We start from the raw sequence: 21886 nt of genomic DNA, 5'->3' as shown, positions 1-21886 counted from the left end.
AAACAAGGACAAAAGTCCAAATCCTCTATGTCCATAAGGACTCTTTGACCCTGGACAAATCACTCGGCCTTTTATCATCTGAGGGAACTCCAAGTCTATGAGTTATAGGTAAGTGGCCAATCTGTTTCCCCATCAGTTCTCACCATCAGTGAAATCCCAGGCTTAGCTTTAAAAACAAAACAGAACAAAACAAAAAGGGAACTTTGACTGGTCTTATTACTATAGGTGTTTCTGCTTAAGTAGCTCAGGGGCCTTTCCTGATTCTTCCTAGTTCCAGGCTGGGTTCTGGACAGGGAACTTGGCTTCAAAAGTATCCCCTGACTTTATAAAGCAGGTTCTAACTAGAGGCTTCCTCATATTGTGTTGTTGCTGAGCAATGTCTCAGACAGAGCTGAGTGATACCTACTCTCCACATTCCATTTGGCTGAGCTCGCATCTAGTTGCAAACTCTGGTGCAGAGCCTCCAACACAACAGCAAGCTTCCGCTTCTGGTTGTTGGCGGTCAAGGCGATCTCTTCAACCTCCAATGTGACAGATGCAAGCCTCTCTGAAGGTGTAGGAAAAAAGGGGGAAAAAAGAACTGAGGCAAGATACATCAAATGGGACAGTGAAGGCCTCGGGTGTAAGGGGGTTAAGTGTTTAATTTCTCTTTCAGTCCCAGAAACAGACTCAAAAGAGTCAGAGCTGGGAGGGAACTTAGAACAGGGAAAGTCAGAGCAGGGGTAGGCCTCAGAACACAGAACAATCTGAACCGAATACCTTTCCTGGAATATGTAAAAAGCTCTGATACTTTATTTGGTCAAGATTTGTAAATCATCCCTGCCTAGCGAGGTAGTGAGCTCCCTGTCCCTGGAGGTGTTCAAGGAGAGGTTAAATAACTACTTATTGAATAAGTTACAGAGGCCTTTCCTCAAAGGTTGGCCTTGGTGGCTTCAGCTCATCCTTCCAGCTCTGCCTTCTTGTGATTCTGCTGTCCCTTCCCCTGGCTCATCGCCATCTAAAAACTGACTCCCTAATGACCACCCCTTTCTGAGTCTGTTTCCCCATCTGCAAAGGCGAGGCTGGACTGGGTCATCTCTGACACGTCTCCCGGTTCTGCTGACTGACGCTTTTTCTCATTGGTGTCTTACGCAGGAGATGATGCAGAACAAGTCCATCGAACAGGTCTTCCTCCAGGTTTTGGACCACGATATGTTCCCGGAAAAGGGTGCTATTGACCCATTCCATCAAGACCTGATGCACAGACAAGGCAGATTAACTGAGGGTTTTTTGTTTTTTGTTTTCTTTTAAGTGAGGCAATTGGGGTTAAGTGACTTGCCCAGGGTCACACAGCTAGTAAGTGTCAAGTGTCTGAGGCCGGATTTGAACTCAGGTACTTCTGACTCCAGGGCTGGTGCTCTATCCACTGAGCCATCTAGCTGCCCCTTAACTGAGTTTTAATGTTAGAAGGAACCCAAGAGATCATCCAGCTAAACCCACTCCCCGACCCTGGCTGACTCAGATCCCATGGGCATTGGGGGATGCGCTGCACCCAGCGGGGCCCTTCCCTAGAGCCCATCCCAAGCATCTCACCGATGCCCTTCACCCAATGGTAAAAGGCCACCCCTATGGGTCAGCTGCTGGATACAACTTAATGACTCCTAGGCCTTGCCTTTCTTTGTAGCTGGTATAGCCCCCGGCAAGGATGTGAAGGTAGGGAATAAAAGGAGACTTGGGGGAAAAGGCAAATAGGTCATCTTGGCAGGACTCAGCGTTCATGAGTAATGGTATGTGAAAGGAAGTTTTATGTACAAGTAAATGTGACACAAGGTAACAAAACTGAAAACTACAATTAATAACAACGAGAACTCTCATTTCTACCGCACTTTCTAGCACCAGCCAGCTTTCTGCCCTCAGGGACAACTTTCTGTCTACTCCATTATTTATCTGTCCTTTCCTCATTAGAATACACGCTCCCTGTGGGAAGACACCATTTATTTCCTTTTTCTTTGCATCCAAAGCACTTAGAATGGTGTCTGACACATAGTAAGAACTTAATAAATGCTTACTGATTGACTGACTAACTGACAGCCCTGGGAAGGTAAATATCACTATTATCTTTTGAAGTCTGACAAATTTCCCTTGGTCACATAATCAGGAAGTATCTGAGTTGGGATTTAACCTCAGTTCATCTGATTTCAGGTCAAGCATTCTTCAAATAACACTGCACTACTACTGCAGAATGTGATAACAGTACCCCCAATTACAGATGGAGGAACATCAAAGGGCTATAGCCACACTCCAGGGAAAGAAAGAATCCTGGACTTTATCTTGTACTATTACCAGAAGAGATTCCAAAACAGCAGGCCTAATGGGAAAGGGAGTTGTTTGTGTAGTGACCCCAATTTCATTTTCCTTCTAAGGGGAGCTCAAACCCTGGCAAAGCTATTAATCTAAGGGACTACACAGGGTTCTAGGGAAAGTCAGAATTCAGTGGAAAGTCAAGCAGTAAATCAGCAAGCATTTACGGAGCACCTACTATGCATCAGGCACCATGTTAACCACTGGAAAGAGAACTGCATGTCTTGTTTCTAGGCTATTATGAGTCCTTAATGTGTTTTCTGCATTTTCCATGGCGATAAAATAAAAGTTGTCTTGTACCTAATATATTTGGGTTACCCGGAGTATTTTTCCCCATGACAACTTTGAAGAATTTAATTTTTTATTATTTTGGCTTGTTTTTAATTATCTTATATTTCTTTTTTTCCTGTTATATTTCAAGTTCTGAGTTGTTTCCCTCTCTCCCTCCCAACCTGGCATCAGAGAGGGCTTCCTTTAGTATTTATATGGGATCTGGAGGCTCCTTCGCCCACATATGTGGAGACCTGGACATAAGCTATATTCTGAGATTTCCCAGAAGCATCAGTGGATTGGGTGAAATGAGAAAAAGAAAGTGATTTGGGGGAGACTAACCCCAAAACTGAATGGATCAATATAAGAGACTCTGGTTCTGGACCATGGGTCAGATCTGAGAGAAATATAATTAAGAAAAGGTCACTTCCAGCTGGGTGATGGGGACTTCTCACAGGACATAGAAGAAGAGCTGGGCTTGGAAGGAAGAGATGGGTGCTAACAGGCAGAAATGAGGAGGGGCACTATTCCATGCATCCAGTGTCAGTCAAACTGCCTTGTTCCTCTAAGGGCTGAGAGTGAGGGGAGCTTTGTGGACTCCAGCATAAAGAATAGGAAAAGAGAGACAGGTCCAAGGAATGAGATCTGAATTTGAAACTGACGCCTGCATCTCGCGACTTCAGCAAATCTGACCGAGGGGAAGAATTCATTAGTTCTGCCATGAATCATCCCCAGCTGCCCAAAATGCTTCTCTCCCTGCTAATCACTTTCCTCTTTGCAAGGGGAGGCAATGCTACAGATGGGGAAAAGTTACAGGGAGGCAGCCTTCAGCTCAAAATAAGAGGGGCTGGGGTGGAATCTCATCACAATTAGAGCTGCCTGAGAGTGGAACTTGTTGTCTTGGGTAGGGAGTGAGCTCCCCATCTCTAGAAGTGACCAACCACAAGCTAGGTGACAGGTCAAGGATGCTAAAGAGAGTAGTTGTGCTTTATCCAGGAGATGGATGAGAATTGCCTTTCAGCTATGATTCTGTGAAATAGAATCCCTCCCTATCCTAGCCAGAAAGAAGAAAGTTAGTCCTTTTCCCTGAGTAGGCAGTCAATTTAACTTCATTCAATTCAGCAAACATTTATTAAATACTTATTATGTGCCAGGCACTGGTGATTCGAGAACAAGAACAAAACAGTTCCTTCCCTCAAGTAGCTTACATTCTATTGGGGAAACAGCACATCCACAATTAAGTAACCACAAAGTACTGTGGATGTCTAACTACAGTGTTGGTCTCCAAATGGTTCTCTTGTCAACTCTTCCCCTACCTCATTCCCCGCCCCACAAATTTCCTGAGCAGCTTTTCAAACATTCCCTGGTAGAGAAATTACCAGTGAGAGAGAATACTCCAATATACCAATGGATCTGTCATCTCATTGCCTTGAATGTTTCCTCCAAAGAAGCACATTGCAACCCATCTGTGCCTGCCCATCCTTGGCAACTCTTGCCCATGTGCTCCCATAAATTCACTGGCATCATCTGAGATAGGGATACAGATGCACCAGTTTTATGAGGACCATCTCATAGTCCACTTGGTTTTTCCTGTGAGGATGAGGAATTAGTACAAACTGTTTTGGCTGGTTATGAATCTCCTTCAGGAGACTCTGCAGTAGACCCTTGTTCAGTGAGTTCCTAATTTATTAAAGGACATCAAGATATGAAACAGGGAGACCAATGTTCACCAAAGGTATTCTCCACTGCCATGGAGAAGGTTAAGGACAGAAACCAAGTCACAGAGGGATTCCTTGTCAATGTTGAGTCATCAGATGTTCCTGTCGATGGGTGACATTGAGCTGATTCCACTGAGGCCCAAATCATTACAAAAAGGCATAGAGATTGGAAAGGCTTCAGTAGGAATGTTTGATGGCGCAGGGGATAGACTAAAAGACTTTGGAATCAGGAAGACCAGAGTTCAAATCCTGCCTCAAATATTTACCAGCCAAGTGACACTGGGGAAGTCACTTAACCTCTCATAGCCTCGGTTTCACCATCTGTTAAGTGGGGAAAATAATAGCACCTGCCTCCCAGGGTTGTTGTGAAGATCCAATGCTTTAATATTTGTAGAACACTTTGTGAACCTTTAAACACTATATAAAGCATTGGAATTAATGTGAGAGACCCGGATTTGACTCAAGCTTCTGACAAGCACTAACTGCTGCTATCTCTGGTCAAGTCACTTGCCCTCCCTTAGTCTCAGTTTTTTCATCTGCAAAATGGAAATAACATCTGTAACACCTACAGTATAGGATGTTGCAGGGATCAAGAGATAATGGAGAGAAAGTATTTAGCAAAACTAAAAGGACTGTTGGATGGATGGATGGATGGATGGATGGATGGATGGATGGATGGATGGATGGATGGATGGATGGATGGGTGGGTGGATGGATGGATGGATGGATGGATGGATGGGTGGGTGGATGGATGAGGCCAGAGAGAGACAGCTCAATCTCTTAGGAACAATGTTAATGATTCAGCCAGAAGGCTGGAGTTTAGATGCTGCCTTGGTCATATATTGCCCACTATGTGACCTTGGGAAAAGTCCTTTCCTCTCTCCAGACCTCAGTTTCTTCCTGTGTCATGTTGAGAGGGTTAGATTAGGAGATATCTAAAGTCTCTCCCAGCTCTGACCTTCCCTGTTCTAAGGCCCCTCCCAGCTCTGACCTTCCTATTCTAAGGGTCCTCCCAGTTCTATGAGTCTCAGATATACTCAGATTTGGAGACTTCATTGAAAGGATAGTTGGGGGTGGATATTCAGTGGTAGCCATGTGTCCCCACAGAGTAGAAGCCAGGATTCAAACCCAGGTCCCCTGAGGCTAGTTCTGTGCTCCTCCCACCACCACCCCTTGACTGTCTCTTCCAAGTCTGGATCCCTCCATATAAACCTCAGATAGACCAGCTTTAAATTCTGATGCCCATTCAAAAGCTTCCCTCCTTGTGACCTTGATGTTTCCTTCCTCTTATCCTCTTCCTCCCATAAGGCTCTGGGCAAATAGGGCTAGTGAGGCTTTCAGCACCACCATAATCAGGACAGCCCCATGAGGGCATGCTCTGGAGAAGGTCTAGTTCCAGCAGGAAACCCGCAATCAGCAGAGACCTTCTGAGGGAATGGAAGCATTTCCAAAACATGAGAGGCCAAGCGAGCCTGGTGGGGTGTAGCCTAATGACAGCATTCACCGGCCCAGCAGGCACCTAGCACAGCCTGGCCAGCCCTGACCTTGGAAAAATGAAGGGTCTGTCTCTGAAAGCAAACTGGGCCTTGAGCTGAACTACAACTGCTGTCTGCTCCCAGGTATTCACAGAACTGTGAAAATTTTTGCCCAGGGCTCAGAGTCATGGAAGGCCAGAGCACAGTGCTTGGCACACAGTAGTCACTCAATAAGTGCACATTAAAAGATTTTACATGTACGGTCCATATTAGTTTGCCTTCTCAAGGAGGAAGGGAGAGAGAGAATTTGGAATTCAAAAAAATGTTTAAATGATTGTTTTAAAATTGTACATTTAATGAAATAAAAATCCTTTTTAAAAGATAGAGAAAAAAATGCCATCTGATTGATTGATGAGTTGACTGACTGAAGAGGATCTTTGAGCTCATCTAACTTCCCTACCCTATTTATCAGAGGAGGAAAATAACTTACTCAAAATCACATAGTTAATTAATGTCAACTTCAGGCCTAGACCCTAGCTGGGAACATCAGTAGTTCTAAGATTAGGGTTAGGGTTCTGAGGCCCCTCCCAGCTCTGCCATCCCCTGTTCTAAGGCCCTTCCCAGACTTCCTAGTTCTTGAGTCTGGGATGAACTAGGATTTGGAGACCTCACTGAAGGGACAGTTGGGAGTGGAAGTTAAATAGAAAAAGATTAAGAGATTCCATTGGTAGCCATGTGTCGACACAATGTGGGAGCCCAGAGAGACTTCAAAGATCAATTGGTTCAGCCCCTTCCTTTGACAGGTTCACTGCCCCAGTGAACTTAAATGACTCGGTTGGGGTCACCAGGCTAGTTAGTGGCAGGGGCATGACTTGGACCCAGATCCTTGGCCTACATATCCATCATTCTTCCCACCACTCTACAATGCCTGTGTTGCTTCTCAATTTAAGGTGTTTTCCAAGATGCTTCAGCCCAGCTCATGTAAACTCCAGTTAATTAAGTGTTTGGTCAACATTGAAACTGTTTACTCTCTTTCTGAAAGAGAGAGTAGAGATAGCCATAAGCCTAAAACACACAATTATCTCCTTCCCACTTATCCCATAGGGAAATACAGGCCAGAGAAATAGCAACTCAAGAACCCCCACAGCTCACAATTCTCCAGAAGATTATAAATTACAAAGGTCTTTTAGGACTGACACCATCTCTTTTGGCAGCCCTTGTGAAATCAGCAGTGCACATAGACCCATTGTACAGATGAAGAAACTGAGACCCAAGGATGGGAAGCCACCCAGCTAGGAAGTGGCAGTGTCAGGGCTCTTGATTCTAAATCTTCAGAGTAAGGGCATCATGGAGGCCAAAAGGGGCAGGACTGGACTCTGGACTGCCACTTAGGTGGGAGGGGCAGCCCTGGAGTAGTAAACAGAGGACCTGGGTTCAAGGTCCAGTGCTACCCCTTACTGATCCTGTGACCTTGGCCTTCCTCATCTGTAAAATGGGGAAATGATATCTGCTCTACTTGCCAGGCAGCTAGATGGTGCATCTGCAGAATCTCCTAGGGCCCTTCTACCCAGGCTGGGTGAGCTTTTCCAGGGCCTTCCCCCACTGGGGCTAGGCTAGTGTTTCCTTAAACACCCTTGAGGGCTAATTGGTGAAGGAGCTTAAGGACCTAAGGCAGGGCATGAGGAGTCAGTGCCTCCTCCCTCAGACTTCTGGCCAGCAGACCATGAAGGTTACACAGAGGCAGGGAAATCACGTCCAGATCAATCAGTGCAGTAACCTTGCTGCGCCTAAGTAAGCAGCTTTTTTTCTAACCCTCAGAGGGCCGTGTTGCATCCCAAAATTCCAAAGTCTCCAGTCTACCCCAAGGGTGAGGTAGAAAGGTTCTTCTGCATCTTCTTGGGGTCCCCTCCTTGACCAAGATTCCCAAGATGCAGCCACACTAAGATCTGAAAGCTAGTCTCCATCGGCCTCATCACTTTTTACCTCCACACAAAGTCATATTTACTGCTGGGGGTGTAGGATCTCATTGCCTGGAACTTGGCAAGAGAACTTTGAACTTTGCTTCAAAAGCTTTTGCTTCTTCTGCATCTCAGATCTTGGGGATTGTGCCTTATCAACACCGTATCAACATGTAGATTTAAATGCTTAAAAAAAACCCCAGAATCTCAGATTTAAATGAGGTAGTGAGTTCCCCATCACTGGAAGTGTTCAAGAAGAGTGTGAGTGACTGCCTATCAGAAATGTTACGTGATGGGAATTTAAATTTCCATGGCAGGCTGGTGAGAGAGAGATTTGAGGATGGAATAAAAGGCAATCCATCCTTCAAGGCCTGAGTCAAGATTTACCTCCTCCATGGAAACCCTCCCTGATTACTACAGGCCTTATCTATAAGTCTAGCCCTGCTAATGGAAAAGCAAATTAAAGGAAATAAATTGTACCTTTTGTAGCTCTTCAAATTTCGGGTTCTTTCGAGAATCTGGCTGTAAATACTTCTTCTTTTCTCCTGTAAACAAAAATACACATTAAATGTGACAGATGCTGGCAGACCTCCGTTCTGGGGTCATTTCTGCCCCTAAGTCATCCTATGACCTTGGGTAAGTCCCTTAACTGCTCGGGAATGCAGCTGTGTCTGGCTTCATTTGTAAACTGAAAGGGCTGGACTGTGTATGATGGAAAAATAGCCTTGAAAGGGGAACTTTGGTCAAAATGATCCTGTTTGAGCCAGAAAGATGCTACTGTCAAAAGCCATCCTGGGCGCAGAAGGGCAAGATAAGGAAACCATACAATTGGCCCCTCACTCCTGGGTCAGCTCTTCACAATGAAGCATCTGGAGGCTGAATTGGTGGCTCAATATTCAGGGCAGGAGCTCCACCACTTCAGACATCCAGAAAGGCTGTGGTGCCATGTTTACCTAGGGTGACCTTGAAGTCTCGAGACCTGAGCCCAGCTTACTGCCAATGCAAGCTTGGACAAATCACCTCCAGGTCTGTTCCCTCATGTGGAAAGTTGGGAGGGTTGGACCAGATTGATCAGGAAGCATTTATTAGGCACCTACTATATACCAGGCACAGTTCTAGGTGCTAGAGATACAAATACAAAGCATGAAGTGGTCCCTGCCCTTTGAGAGGTTACATTCTAACAAGGGAGATGACAAGCACTGATACATGGACAGGCAGAATAAATACAAATCAGGACAAGGCAGTTAGACAGGAGGTACTTTGGGAGGGAGGGAACTAGCACTTGGGGGGAATCAAAAAAGGCTGCAGGTAGGGCAGAGGTGTCAAGACTGGGGCTCACAGGCCAAAACGTCCCTGTGCTGGCCAACCAGATTAAAAGGATATTGGGAAATGTTTAACACAACAGATAAAAAAACGCCATTTGACATAGATAATGCAAATTTGTGGTTTTCTGAGTCAACATTCGGCCCTTTACTTCACTGATGCAGAAGAGGGGTCTGCAGCCACATTTTGGAGGAAGAAAAGGATGTGATGAGGCCAGGGAAGAATAGGGGCATTCCAGGCATGAGTGGAGGCCAGCGCCGAGGGGAGATGACAGAGGAAATGCGGTGGGTGAGGAGGCCAGTTTGGCCTCACCCAGTGCTAGATCTGTGGACCTGGCAGCAGGATGGAGCACTGGGCTCAGGCAGGTAGGCAGGCTGGGGTTCGAGCCCCACTATGGACTCCTCTCTGGAAGTCACAGAGAAGGGACAGCTCTGCACTGATGGAGGGAGCATCCTCCTCTGGGAGGTCCAGGCCCTCTGCCTATCCCCTCTGACGGGCCGGCCTCTCTGTGTCCAAAGCAGGGCAGCTGATAAGCTTTGCCATATCTCACTAAGTCTGTCTCCTGGAAGGCAGAGGAAGCGAGGAAGGGGCGGCCATTCTGAACCTCACTCTGGCCAACAAGGAAGCAAGAGATTGCTCAAGAAGGGCGGGGACCTTGGGAGGAAGTGATGCTGTGGTTGCCAGTTCCTGAGGAGGGGAAGGAGAAGCGGGGCGCCGCCCACCAGGGGGCCCCTGGATCATGCCAATTCAAGTCAAAAAGGCTCAGAACCGTGTGGCCTTTTGTAGGTCAGGAAGCATGGTCTTCACTCCAGCCCCTACCAGCCCTGACCTTCCTTCCCCTGTTCTAAGGCCCAGCTCTGACCTTCCCTGTTCTAAGCTCCCTCCTAGTTCTGACCTTCACCTGTTCTAAGGCCCCTACCATCCTGGCCATCTCTCGTTCTCTGTTCTTTCGTCCACTCTGGCTCTGATACCCTGTGGTGGTATGACTTTCAGAACTGCCCTGACCACCCTGCAAAGTTCGGCTTTACTGTTAAGAGTGTACTTTTGTTGCCTGGGAAAGGAAGCAGGAACTTGCTGTTTGATGAGAATTTTTAGAGAAGGCAAAAATCAATGAGACTTGAGGGACTTTCCCTTTAAGAAAACTTAGTTTAATTCTAATTTTGTGCTGATTAAAGCGCATTTAAAGGATTAGCTCACACTTGTGCTGCCTCTTCAGCTGCCTGTGGAAACTCAATTACAGACAAGAGATTTGGGCTTGATTAAAACTCAGAGAAGATGGGGAATGTGAGTGAGTGCCAGGGGTTGGGGAGTGGGGCTTGGCCAGCTGTGATCACAGAATTCCACAGCTGGAAGGAGACAACCCCTGCCCTGCACAGATGAACAAACTGAGGTCGGCAAAGGGGAAGGGAAGGGCCTCAGGTCAGAGGGCAGCAGGGGACTGGAGCCCAGTCCCCTGACTCCCAGGCTCTTCCCAAGGCTCACTGAATCTTCACGCAGCATCTGGCCCAGTTCATGTTTGTGCCCCTCTCCAGCATCTTGAACAAGCAGCCTCCAGGCGTCTTCTCAGAGATTTCTAGGGAGCTCAGAGCCAGGAGCCTACTACCCCCTAAAACAGCACCGTGCACTTTGGGATATCTCTCTGTCTCTGTCTCTCTCTGCGTCTCTGTTTCTGTCTCTCTCTGTGTGTCTCTGATTTTCTCTTATGTCTCTGTCTCTCTCTCTGTCTCTTGTGTCTCTGTCTCTGTCTCTTTCTCCTCTCTCTATCTCGCTTTCTTCTCTCTACCCTCCCTCTCTCTCACTGGGGGGAGTTTCTCTTTGAACGGAGCCCAAATCTACCTCCTTGACAATTGGCTCCCGGTCCTATCCTGTGGGCCTATTCCTCTTTGACATGACAGCCCTTCAGATATTTGAAGTGACCTTGGGTGGCACAGTAGATAAAGCACTGACCCTGAATTCTGGAGGACCTAAGTTCAAATTCATCCTCAGACATTTGACACTTACTAACTGTGTGACCCTGAGCAAGTCACTTAACCCTCATAGCACTGCCCAAAAACAAACAATCAATGAAGAGACCTTGGGCCACGTGCCCACCCCCTCTAAAAGATCCAGCTTTTGACTGACTGGTGGATCTCTCACAAGACATGGCTAGAAGATGAAAACACAGCCACTCTGGCTTTGGGTAGAACCAAGATGTCATCACCCATCCCAGAACCTCAGTGTCTGAATGCTAGAAGGAGCCTCGGCCACCTTCCAAGCCAACATCCCCATCACTAAAGCACACTGGTGAACGGGTCATCTTCCACCCTCTGATGAGTCACTCTAACCTGGCTGCCAAATATTGTGCTAAGCCCAGGGGATATGAAGAAAGACCCAAGAAAAGTGTCTGCCCTTCAGGAGCTTACGGTGGCCCACGGCATTCTCCAAATAGCTACCAAAGTGGTTTTCCCCCAGCACAGATCTGACCATGGCACTTCCTCACTCTATAAATCCCAGTGGCTCCCTATTACTCTTAGGAAGAAATATGGATGCCACTCCTAGGCTTTTCAAGCCCTCCACAATCTGGCCTAGCTCTGCACACTCATCATCCAGGATTCCCCTTTCGGCTCTGTGGCCTAGCCAAATAGGCTTTCTGTGTTTCACATAGAACATTCCATCTCCAGTCTCCATTCTTTTGCACTGATGGTCTCCCATACTGAGATTGCCCTTCCTTCTCACCTCCACCCACCTCACTTCCTGCAAGATGCAGCTCGAACCCCACAAGGTCTTTCCTGACCCCCCTCAACTTCTAGTACCCTCCCTCCCAAACTACCTGGTATTCCTTTTGAATTGATTCCCATTAACTTCTGGACTAATGAAGAATTTCCATGATATGAAAAACTTGTATTTAAAATCACTAAAATTATTCCCCAGGGAAATGAATGGGCAACACAAAGTGGGATAGGGGCATTAGACCGAGAAAGGCCAACAGTCCCTGAGAGAGTGACTTGGGGGAAGTGAGGGGCAGTGGTGCACCTTGTCTCCCTGACCAAGCGCAAGGACTCTCCATAAGCAGGGAAGGAAAGCATCTTTCTGGGCCTACTATGTGCCAGGCATTGCGACAAATGCTTTGCAAATAATATCTTAAAACAACCCTGGGAAGTAGGTGCTGTTAGTAGACCCATTTTACAGTTCAGGAAACTAAGGTAAAGAGAGGTGAAGTGATTTGCCCAGGGTCACACAGCTAGGAAGTGTCTGAGGCTGGATTTGAATTCAGGTCTTCCTAACTCCAGGCCCAGAACTTTATCCAATGCACCACCTAGCTGTCCTAAGTATACCTGTGACCATCCTCCTTATCAATAGTTTGTATCTCCAAAATCTTTCACTGCCCAAAAGAAAAATCATTATCGGGGACAGCTAGGTAGCACAGTGGATAAAGCACCGGCCCTGGATTCAGGAGGACCTGAGTTCAAATCTGGCCTCAGACACTTGACACTTACTAGCTGTGTGACCCTGGGCAAGTCATTTAACCCTCATTGCCCTCCCCCCCCAAAAAAAACAAACAAACAAGAAAAATCATTATCATTCCTCTGAAAACATGAATGCACACACTCACTCACATATACAACTACATTTAGTCATTCTCTTTGCTCACGTTGTGTCTCCCAGTAGAATGAGAACTCTTGGAAAGCAGGAATTGCTTCATTTATTATATTTTATCCCCTGTGCCTGACATACAGTAGGCATATAATAAATGTTTGGCGGATGATAATTCATTGATGGATTCTACCACAGGAGAGAGTCCATACCTATATAAGTAGACACAGAATCTATTCGGAAGGAACGACTACCTGATCATCAGGAAGGAGGGTCACTAGCAGGTGGAGGGATCAGGAAGGCTTCAGGGAGAAGCTGGGGCTTCATGATGCCTTCAGGACCAGCTCATCTCACTCTGGGAAGTTCTTCCTGAACTTGCTCCTTGGCATCCCCATTGGTCCTAGCTCTGCCCACCGGGGCCAAGCAGATCTGGACTAAGCCCTCCCATGTCCTCCTTGGCCTAGCACAGGCCCCGCCCAGATGGAGTTCATACTATGTCTGCCCAGTGACCCAGTCTCTCCCATTGGGCTGCTGCCCCAACCATCTGGTGACACCTCTACCTTGGGCCAATTCCTCCATAGTCGGGGGCTCCACGTTGGCAGGGAGCTGCAGAAGGTTGTAGACACATTCTGACTCCATTGTCTTCTTGCGTCCCCTAAGAAACACGAAGGGAAAAATGCCTTCAATGTAGGTGTTGACCTAAAAGCCCTGATGGAGGCCTTGGAAGCTCAGGAAAAATCTCACGAGAGCTGAGTTCTGCATTAGGAATTCTTTTTATCCCACTCAGGGCAATGAGGGTTAAGTGACTTGCCCAGGGTCACACAGCTAGTAAGTATTAAGTGTCTGAGGCCGGATTTGAACTCAGGTCCTCCTGACTCCAGGGCCGGTGCTCTATGCACTGCACCACCTAACTGCTTGAGCCACGTCCTGCACTAAGTGGCCAGCTCATCAGACTTAGCGACTAAGAGACCCTGGGTGGTGACCCAGTTTGGTTTCCACCTTTATCGACAAAGCATCTTTTTTTTCTTTTTTCTTTTTTTTTGTGAGGCAATTGGGGTTAAGTGACTTGCCCAGGGTCACACAGCTAGTAAGTGTTAAGTGTCTGAGGCCGGATTTGAATTCAGGTCCTCCTGACTCCAGGGCCGGTGTCTATCCACTGAGCCACCTCACTGCCTCTCGACAAAGCATCTTAGAAGCCCAGAATCTCTGAACTGGGCAGGACCCCAGAGGGCATCTGGGTTCAATTCTGTCTGAGCTGATTAGCCCCACTTTACAGAAGAGAAAATGGGCTTTCACCTGACAGGAGAAGAGCTCATCATACCCAGATATCCTCAGGGGTGTGATCTAGGGACCCATTCAGAGCAGCAAGTCGGAAGCCTGGGCCATCCCACACACCCTTATCTACTTCCTTATCTCAAGCCCCAGATGCTGAGCCAGCCCGTGGGATCAAGACCATCCCATTAGAACAGCAGTTGCTAACAGCAGAGGGTTGTGGTTTGGTGTCTGTCTCCCTAGCACCCAGCTGGGCCCTCAGGAGGCAATTCAGAAATGCTGATCAATTCATCCATCGATCGCATATTTGGTTGGAGCTGGAAACAAAGTTCAAAATGACAATTGTAACAATTGGAGTGACACCACCCACTGGAGAGTTACTGTAGGAAAGCTCTGCCATAAGGAGAAGGCATCTGAGGGCAAGCCATATGGTTTTCAAGGTCAGTTCCTTGGCGGAGCAGGAGACGTGGGTTCCCTGAGATAGCTGAATCTAGGTCTTTCTCTCTCTCTTCACCAAATTCTTATTCTCCTTAATAAATGCTTAAAAGTCTAACTCTTGCTAAAGCTTATAATTTATTGGTGACCACTCATTAGAAATTTTAGACAGGATGGCTAGATAGCAACCTTGCACAATGCCAGTGTAAACAGATTTGAGGGCCCCATTCTATGACTCTGCTGCCTAGTCTACAGCCTGCCCTAGATCTGCAGGCATGGACAGTGCAGGCTAGCTTCCTTGGCAAGAATGCCCAACTTCTCATCCTAAGTTCTGCTATTCGAGAACTTTATGCTTCTCACTCCCATGGTCTCCAGGCTTTCAGGGGCTTATCTTTACCCTAGGGTCTGGAACCCCTGCCCTAGACCCTTCTGCAAAGGTCACCAAGGACCCCCAAGCTAAGGAGTGCCAATTACACAGTTCTATTTGATCTCTGGGTGGTGTGCGTGAGGACAGAGAAGAATCCAGGCCCAAGGTCTAGTCCTGCCACAATTGTATGTACAACCCTGGCCAATCCAGGCCTCAGTTTTCTCATCAATGAAATGAGAGGTAGGACCACATGGCTTCTGGGGTCCCTTCAAACTCTGACTTTCTAGGACCTTAGGATCGTTCTTTAGGAAGGAAGAGCAGGTTCAGAACTTGGCCTATCCCTCCTTCCTGTTTCTGTCAGTGCATTTGCTCCTGAGGATGCAGCCCCTCTCCTCCTTTCTCTTTACTCTGTCTCCCTCTCTTCCTTCATCCCTTCTTCCTTCTCACCCTCTCTCTCTCCCATCTCTCTTTCAATCACTCTCTTCTCTCCCTCTTTATCACTCCCTCTCCCCCTTCTCCCCTTTGCTCCAGAGCCCTTTCTCGTCCCCCTCTCCTCTCTCTCTCTCTCCCTCTCCCCCCTTCCCCTCCTCTCCTTCCTCCCTCCCTTCTCCATCCTGTTTCTATCCCTCTGTCTGTCTCCCTCCCTCCCCCCTCTCTTTTCCCTCCCTCCCCCTCCTCTCTGTCTCTATCCTTCTGTCTCCCTCCCTCCCCCCTCTCTTTTCCCTCCCTCCTCCCTCCTCTGTTTCTATCCCTCTGTCTGTCTCCCTCCCTCCCCCCTCTCTTTTCCCTCCCTCCTCCCTCCTCTCTGTTTCTATCCCTCTGTCTGTCTCCCTCCCTCCCCCCTCCTCTCTGTCTCTATCCTTCTGTCTCCCTCCCTCCCCCCTCTCTTTTCCCTCCCTCCTCCCTCCTCTCTGTTTCTATCCCTCTGTCTGTCTCCCTCCCTCCCCCCTCCTCTCTGTCTCTATCCTTCTGTCTGTCTCCCTCCCTCCACCCTCTCTTTTCCCTCCCCCTCCCTCCTCTCTGTTCCTATCCCTCTGTCTCCCTCCCTCCCCCCTCCTCTCTGTCTCTATCCTTCTATCTGTCTCCCTCCCTCCACCCTCTCTTTTCCCTCCCCCTCCCTCCTCTCTGTCTCTATCCCTCTATCTGTCTGTCCTCCTCCTCCCTCCCTCTTTCTTTTCCTTTCTCTGCCTCTGCCTTCCCTCCCCCTCTCTTCTCTTCATTTCTCCCTCCCCCCCTTTCTCCCCCTTGCTCCACAGCTCTTTCTCTCCCCCTCATTTTGACACTCCCAGGCCTCCCTAAACCTGAGCAGGCAGCAGATATATCGACCTGTGGACACAGCCTCAAGTACGGTAATTGCTTGACTGTCACAGTTGACTCGGGCTCACAATGACCGCCTGCCCCGGCCCAGACTGGGGCGTCCAGGGAGGATGGATTTCATTGGCCCGGGCCGTGCTGCCTGAGCTCACTGACCCCCCCCCCTTTTCCAGGAGGGGAGGCCGAGACAATGGTACCGATTTAGACCTTCCCAGGCAGCCAGCTGTTATTTGCTGATCATCAGGCTCCCAGCGGGGCTGATGAGTCAATGCAGGACCAGGACAGAAGAGAGCCTCCCGCTGCTGGGGGGGGGGGGAGGGGGAGGGAGAGTCTGAAAATAGAGGCAGCAGCTTCAGGGCGGGGGGCGGGGCAGCCATGGATGCCCCATAGATATTATCAGCTCCAAATGACCCCCTTCATTCTACCCAGAGAGCAGGGAACTCGGCTTTCCCAGAGCTTAACAACAAAGATGTGTCTGAGACAGGATTTGAACTCTGTTCTTCCTCATTCCACCTGCAGTGCTCTAACCATTGCAGGACACCACCTCTCTAAGGTACCTCAAGGGAAGCCAAACTGGGCGCCCTCCCTGCCCTGGGCCTCCACCTAGGCCCTCATGCTTGGTCTGCGGCTGACCCTTTCTTCAAGGTCCAAGTGAGGCTCTGCCTCCTCTCAGACGCTGAGCTCTCCCCCTCCCCCTCCCCCCACCTCCTGTTTCCTCCCAGCACCTTTCTGGGGCCTCCCTTTCTCAATGGACTCGTGTTCCTTGTTTACAGGTCTCCCCATTCCCACCCCCCTAAATTCTACGGCCCTCAAAAGCAAGTTGTGATCCATCTCTGTGTCCCCAGGGCATAAACCACGCACAGAGTGGGTGTTTAACAAATCTGCCCTGAATGATCCTGGTTGGACAGAGGAGAAATCTGAGGCCCAGAGATGTTCGGTGACTTGCTTAATATCACACAGCTTTTAAGTGTCAAAGATAGGATTAGAATCCAGGTCCCAAAGTTTTCCTTGCTGTCACTTTTGACGGGGCGGGGCTGGAAAAATGAGGAACTTACCTTTCTGGAAGCCCAGGCTCCAGATGAAGCTGAGACAAAAGAGAAAGACTGAGGGTGGTTTAGGGGAGAGTGGGCAGCCCTCCTGGCCTTCAAAAAGAAGACCCCCAGCCCGGAGCTCAGCTAGATCAGGAGCAGCCCCAGCGGAAGTCCCTGCCAGGCCTGCGGCGGCAAAGGCTGCTTCAAACTGCTCACTTCCTCCCACAGCCCTGTGCTCGGTTGTCTGTCCAAGAGCAAGTTCACAGACAGCCCTGCAGACAGGGGTCCTGACGTCATTCCTCAGTCTGACAGCCTGCGTTTGCCCCCAGGGCACCAGGGGTTGTAATAGGGGGATGTAAGGACTAAGATGGCTGAAAGGAAGCCTGGACTCCTGGATGAAGCATTGCCCTAGGGGGAGGGCAGGGGTCCTGGGGCCTGGCCCTGCCACCAGAGAGCTGTGAGACCTTGGCAAAGTCATTGCCCCTCCATGATCTCTAGTTTCCTTTTCTATGAAGTAAGATCTGGAGATAGCTTGTCTCTAAGACCCCTCCCAGCTCTGACATTCCATGACCAGGCACTCAGAGGGCTAAAGGGAAGAGCCTGGCTGTGTGGCTGGAGTGGTCAGAGACGCAGGGATGGGAAGAGTCACATAGGACCACCAGGCAGCAGACCAGGAAAGCATCCTGTGTCACTGTGGACTTTCTCACCCATTCTTGGGCCACCAGGAGTCAGAGCCATGATTTCCTGGGATACTGGGTAGTTGGACAAGACTTGCCCAGGGAATTGAGAGGGGAAACAGGGCTGGGGGTCAGCAGAACCTAGGAGACCCCAGAGTTTGCCTAAAGATTTGCCAGGCATATTGACTGCAGCCCAGCTGAACTGGCCTCACCACACCGGTCATGAGGGCTTAGGACCTTAGACCTAGAACTAGACAGGACCACCATTTCTTTTAACAGAGGAGAAAACTGAGGCCCAGAGAGGCCTTGTCCAGGGTCAGGCAGCTAATAAGTAGGGGCAGCTAGGTGACTTGGACTTAGCAAGATCCAAGTTCAAATCCTCCCTCAGACAGCAGCTGTGTGACCTTGGGCAAATCACTTAACCTCTGTCTGCCTCAGTTTCCTCATCTGTAAAATTAGGATTATAATAGCACCTACCTCCTCGGGTTGCTGTGAGGACCAAATGAGACACTATTTATAAAACCTTTTCCAACCTTAAAGCATCATGTAAATGGTAGCTATTCTTGTTTAGTATTTGAGGTAAGATTTGAATGCCCATCTTCCTTTCTCCAAGCCAAGTAGCCTAAGTAAGGGCAAGAAGGCCCCTTTTGTCCTCCCTATGACTGGGGTATTGGGAGAAGGAAGGAATAGAAGCTGTTCTCTGCCAGTGGCTTCTGGGAAAGCTGCTTCCTTCAGGAAGAGTCCAGACCTTGTCACCCTGGCAATCCCATGTCAAGAATCCAGGATAAGCTTGGCTATCAACCCAGTGGCCAATCCCTCCACTGGAGCCTCGAAGAGGCCTCTCAGTACAACCATATTCTGTCACCTCCCACTTCCCCAACCAACTCTCCTCTATTGCAGCCAGTTCCTTCAGCCAATACTTAGCCATTGACAAAGCCCTTCACCCGCATCTTCTCCTGTCAGGAGACTGTAGGCTCCCTGAGGGCAGGGATTGTCTCACTCTTGTCTTGGTGCCCCCAGTGCCTAGCACAGTGCCTGGCCCACTGAAGGCTCTTAATAAATGCCTCTGGGTGCATAGCTGAAGGAGCTGAGGATCTCTTGGTCTTCACTCAGTTAATTAATAGGCATTTATTAAGGACCATCTATGAGCCAGGCATCACAGTGAGTCTAAAAAGAAAAAGAATGAAACAATTCCTGCTCTAACGGGAAAGACGACAAACATACATGAATACACAAATGTATAGAAATACAAATCAATCCAAGATAATCATTTTCAGGAGCACCAGCCATTGAGGGGATGGGGGAAGGGTTCAGGTAGAAGGGGGTCCTTCTGGAAGGCAGAGAGGGTGGAGGTGAGGGTACAGATTCCAGGTATTCAGGATGGCCGGGGCAAAGGCACAGAGGAATGGGGAAAGGCCAGTTTGACTGGATCCCAGAGTGTGGGAAGGAGGGAGGGAGGGAGGTGTGTGTCCCAAACTTCCTGCCACTTCCAAGCCTGCTGTCCCCAGCAGCCCCAAGAGAGCTGGGAAGTTTCCCCCAAGAGATGAGCCAAAGGCAGGGGGTGGAAATCTGAGCCTGTGTGTGGAGTTGTGCTACCCCCAGTGGCCAAGCAGAGAGAGGGGCAGAGACCTGAGTGAACCTATGTGTGAAATGCTTTCTGACACATGTACCCACTGCAGAGGTAATGGATAAACAAGGCAGCTTTCCAGAACATTGCGATTTTCACACCTGAGGGTGCAGATTGGGATGTACTAAAAGCTGTTTGAAAAAAAAAAAACAAGAAAATGAGAGCATGAAGATGGAGACAATGCATGCTTATATCCTTCTGAGAACTTTGTGTTCTATCTTTCTTCTGATTTAACACAATGGGCACTTATTAAGCAACTACTGTATTCAAGACCCCATGCCAAGGACTGGGGATGCAAGGAAACGAGTGAAGCTGTCCCTGACCTCAAGAAGCTTACATGCTACTAAATTAGATCTTGCATGAAGGGAAGGAAATAACAGGGACTTGGAAGAAGGAACAGACACTAGGAATGGAGGGTGGGGGAGATCAGAGAAGGCTTCATGGTGGAGGGTGCTTCTCTGAGCTGAGCCTCAAAGGGAAATGAGGATTCAAAGTGAAGGTGAGGAGGGAACACCTTCTCAACATGGGAACAGCTTGGATAAATGCATGGGGGGGGGGGAAGTCTAGGGAATAGCTATTAGGCCACTGTGAAGAGAAGTAATGTTTGAGTTATTGAAAAGAGATGTCCAGGAAGCAGGTGGCAATTCAGGGCTGGAGATCTGAAGAAGGATCAGGGTTAAACACATGGAGTTGGAATCACCTAGGAAGAAGAAATAGTTAAACCCTTGGGAACCAATGACAACACAAAGGGAAAGAGGGTAGAGGGAGAAGAGGAGAGGGCCCGAGACAGAGTTCTTGAGGGCCACCCAAGGCCAGGAGAGATTCTGCAGCACAGAGGGAAGAATAGATAAAGTGGGGAGAGAGGAGATTGCTGCAGAGCTGAGAATATGCAGGGCATTTGTGGCTGAAGGATGAATGGGGAGAGATTCAAGGATGGAGAACCTCCACAGTCTGACTGCGAGGTCAAGGACATGAAGGAAGGAAGGGGAGGACCTCAGAGCGGGTACAATAGGGAGCCAACACATCTAGGGAGCCATAGCCAGGATGGGGTACATTCCCAGTCCCTTGAGAGGCAGCAGGCTCCCTCTCGTTGGAGATCTATAATCCCAGGCTGGAGGGCCACTTGTCAGGGATATTTGATATGCATCAGACTGGATGACCCCTGAGGTCCTCTTCAGTGCTGATACGGGCACTGAAGACTTTGCTCTTGACCTTGTTTGGGCCATGGCCCCACCTTGGGCAGTCCATCTGGTGAAGCCTGTGGATGCCTTCTCAGAATGATGCTCCTAAATGCATACAAAATACGCAGAATAACAAAGGAAACCAACTATACTGAAATGATTATCCAAAAGTTTGTAATGGGCTCCTGCTCTAGAAGACTTGTTTCTCACAATGTGCATGCTGTTCCTTGGCCTTGGGATTCCCACTCTTGCCTCCTTACCATTTGATGGGCTGTCCCTCATGTCTGGGATGCCTCTCTTCTCACTTCCCCCTCTTAGAATCTTCAGCTCTCTCCAAGTCCCAGCTCATGGATCATCTCCTATAGGAAGCCTTAACTAGGCTCAGGGTCCTCAAATGACCTTGATTTCCTTCTCTGTTTGGATGCTGAACATAAGCTGTTTGAGGGGAGGGCAGGGACTATTCTTTGTGACCTTGTACCACAAGCAACTCGTAAAATGCCTGGTACACAGTAGGCACCTAATAAATGCTTGTTGTATTGGACTAGGAGTAGAGAGTAACGATGGGGAGGGCATTCTAGACCTAGGGAACAATGTAAGCAAAGGGAAAGGTGTGCACGGGGGTTGAAACATGGTTCCTTTTGGCTGTAGACAATCAGCATGAACTAAAGGTAAAAGCCATATGGGTCCCAGCTTGTCCAGGCCGTAGAAAACAAAGCTCGTTTGATCTTGATTCATCAGGCTCAGGAGCACACTATACAGAACCATCCTCATAGAGCTTCTATCTAAACCCCCAGGATCCCTGAGTGGGAAGGTCCTTGGAAGAAGCCAGCTAAACCAAGATCCAGTCTTTGCATTAAGATGTGCAGTGAGGGGAAGGCTGGGGAGCCTCCCGCCACTTTGGGACAGCTCTGATTGTGATGAAGTTTTCCCTTATACCAGCTGTGCTGTTCCTCATTCCCAGGTGTAGTCCCTTCGGCCAGGCACACAAATCTGATGCCCGTTAATCAGGCGGCATGAAGGACGCTCCCCTGGGTCTGTTCTCCTCCACGCCTTAAATATTGGAAAGCAGTTATAGAAGGGACAAACCTCTCTTCAACACAAACGTTCCTCAGTAGAGGACATACCGTACTGGGGTACCATAGAGGGAAAGGCTGAGCTTGACAAGAGGTGGGGTCAAGGATGAGAAGCTTCCTGCAGGGCTTGAAGGGAAGGAGATAAGCCCCAGGGTTTTGCTCTTACCACGACAACGGGGCATTTGCTTTGCTCCCCAACAGTGCTAATCCTGGATTGTTTAGAAGAGAGAGCCTGTGATGCATGTGAGAGAG

At 48.6% G+C, this 21886-nt stretch overlaps 1 protein-coding gene across 2 annotated transcripts in view; it reads right to left on the bottom strand.

Moving 5' to 3' along the window:
• Window positions 1-17278, bottom strand: part of PARVG (parvin gamma) — a 33280-nt gene extending 16002 nt beyond the window's left edge. The window contains exons 1-5 of one of the 2 annotated variants that reach the window (XM_043967810.1): window positions 17101-17278; window positions 13218-13312; window positions 8242-8306; window positions 1131-1233; window positions 407-547 (exon numbers count right to left, since the gene is read on the bottom strand). In XM_043967810.1, coding sequence (XP_043823745.1) covers window positions 407-547; window positions 1131-1233; window positions 8242-8306; window positions 13218-13296 — 388 coding nt within the window. In that variant the 5' untranslated portion in view covers window positions 13297-13312; window positions 17101-17278. Of the gene's footprint in view, window positions 1-406; window positions 548-1130; window positions 1234-8241; window positions 8307-13217; window positions 13313-16057; window positions 16185-17100 lie in introns of those variants that run through there. The other variant, XM_043967811.1, reaches the window with a different exon arrangement.
• Window positions 17279-21886: the final 4608 nt, after the last annotated feature.

The sequence above is a fragment of the Dromiciops gliroides genome, chromosome 5, assembly GCF_019393635.1.
Source record: "Dromiciops gliroides isolate mDroGli1 chromosome 5, mDroGli1.pri, whole genome shotgun sequence".
NCBI classification, from domain to species: domain Eukaryota; kingdom Metazoa; phylum Chordata; class Mammalia; order Microbiotheria; family Microbiotheriidae; genus Dromiciops; species Dromiciops gliroides.
This window is presented reverse-complemented; position numbering and strand designations above follow the sequence as displayed.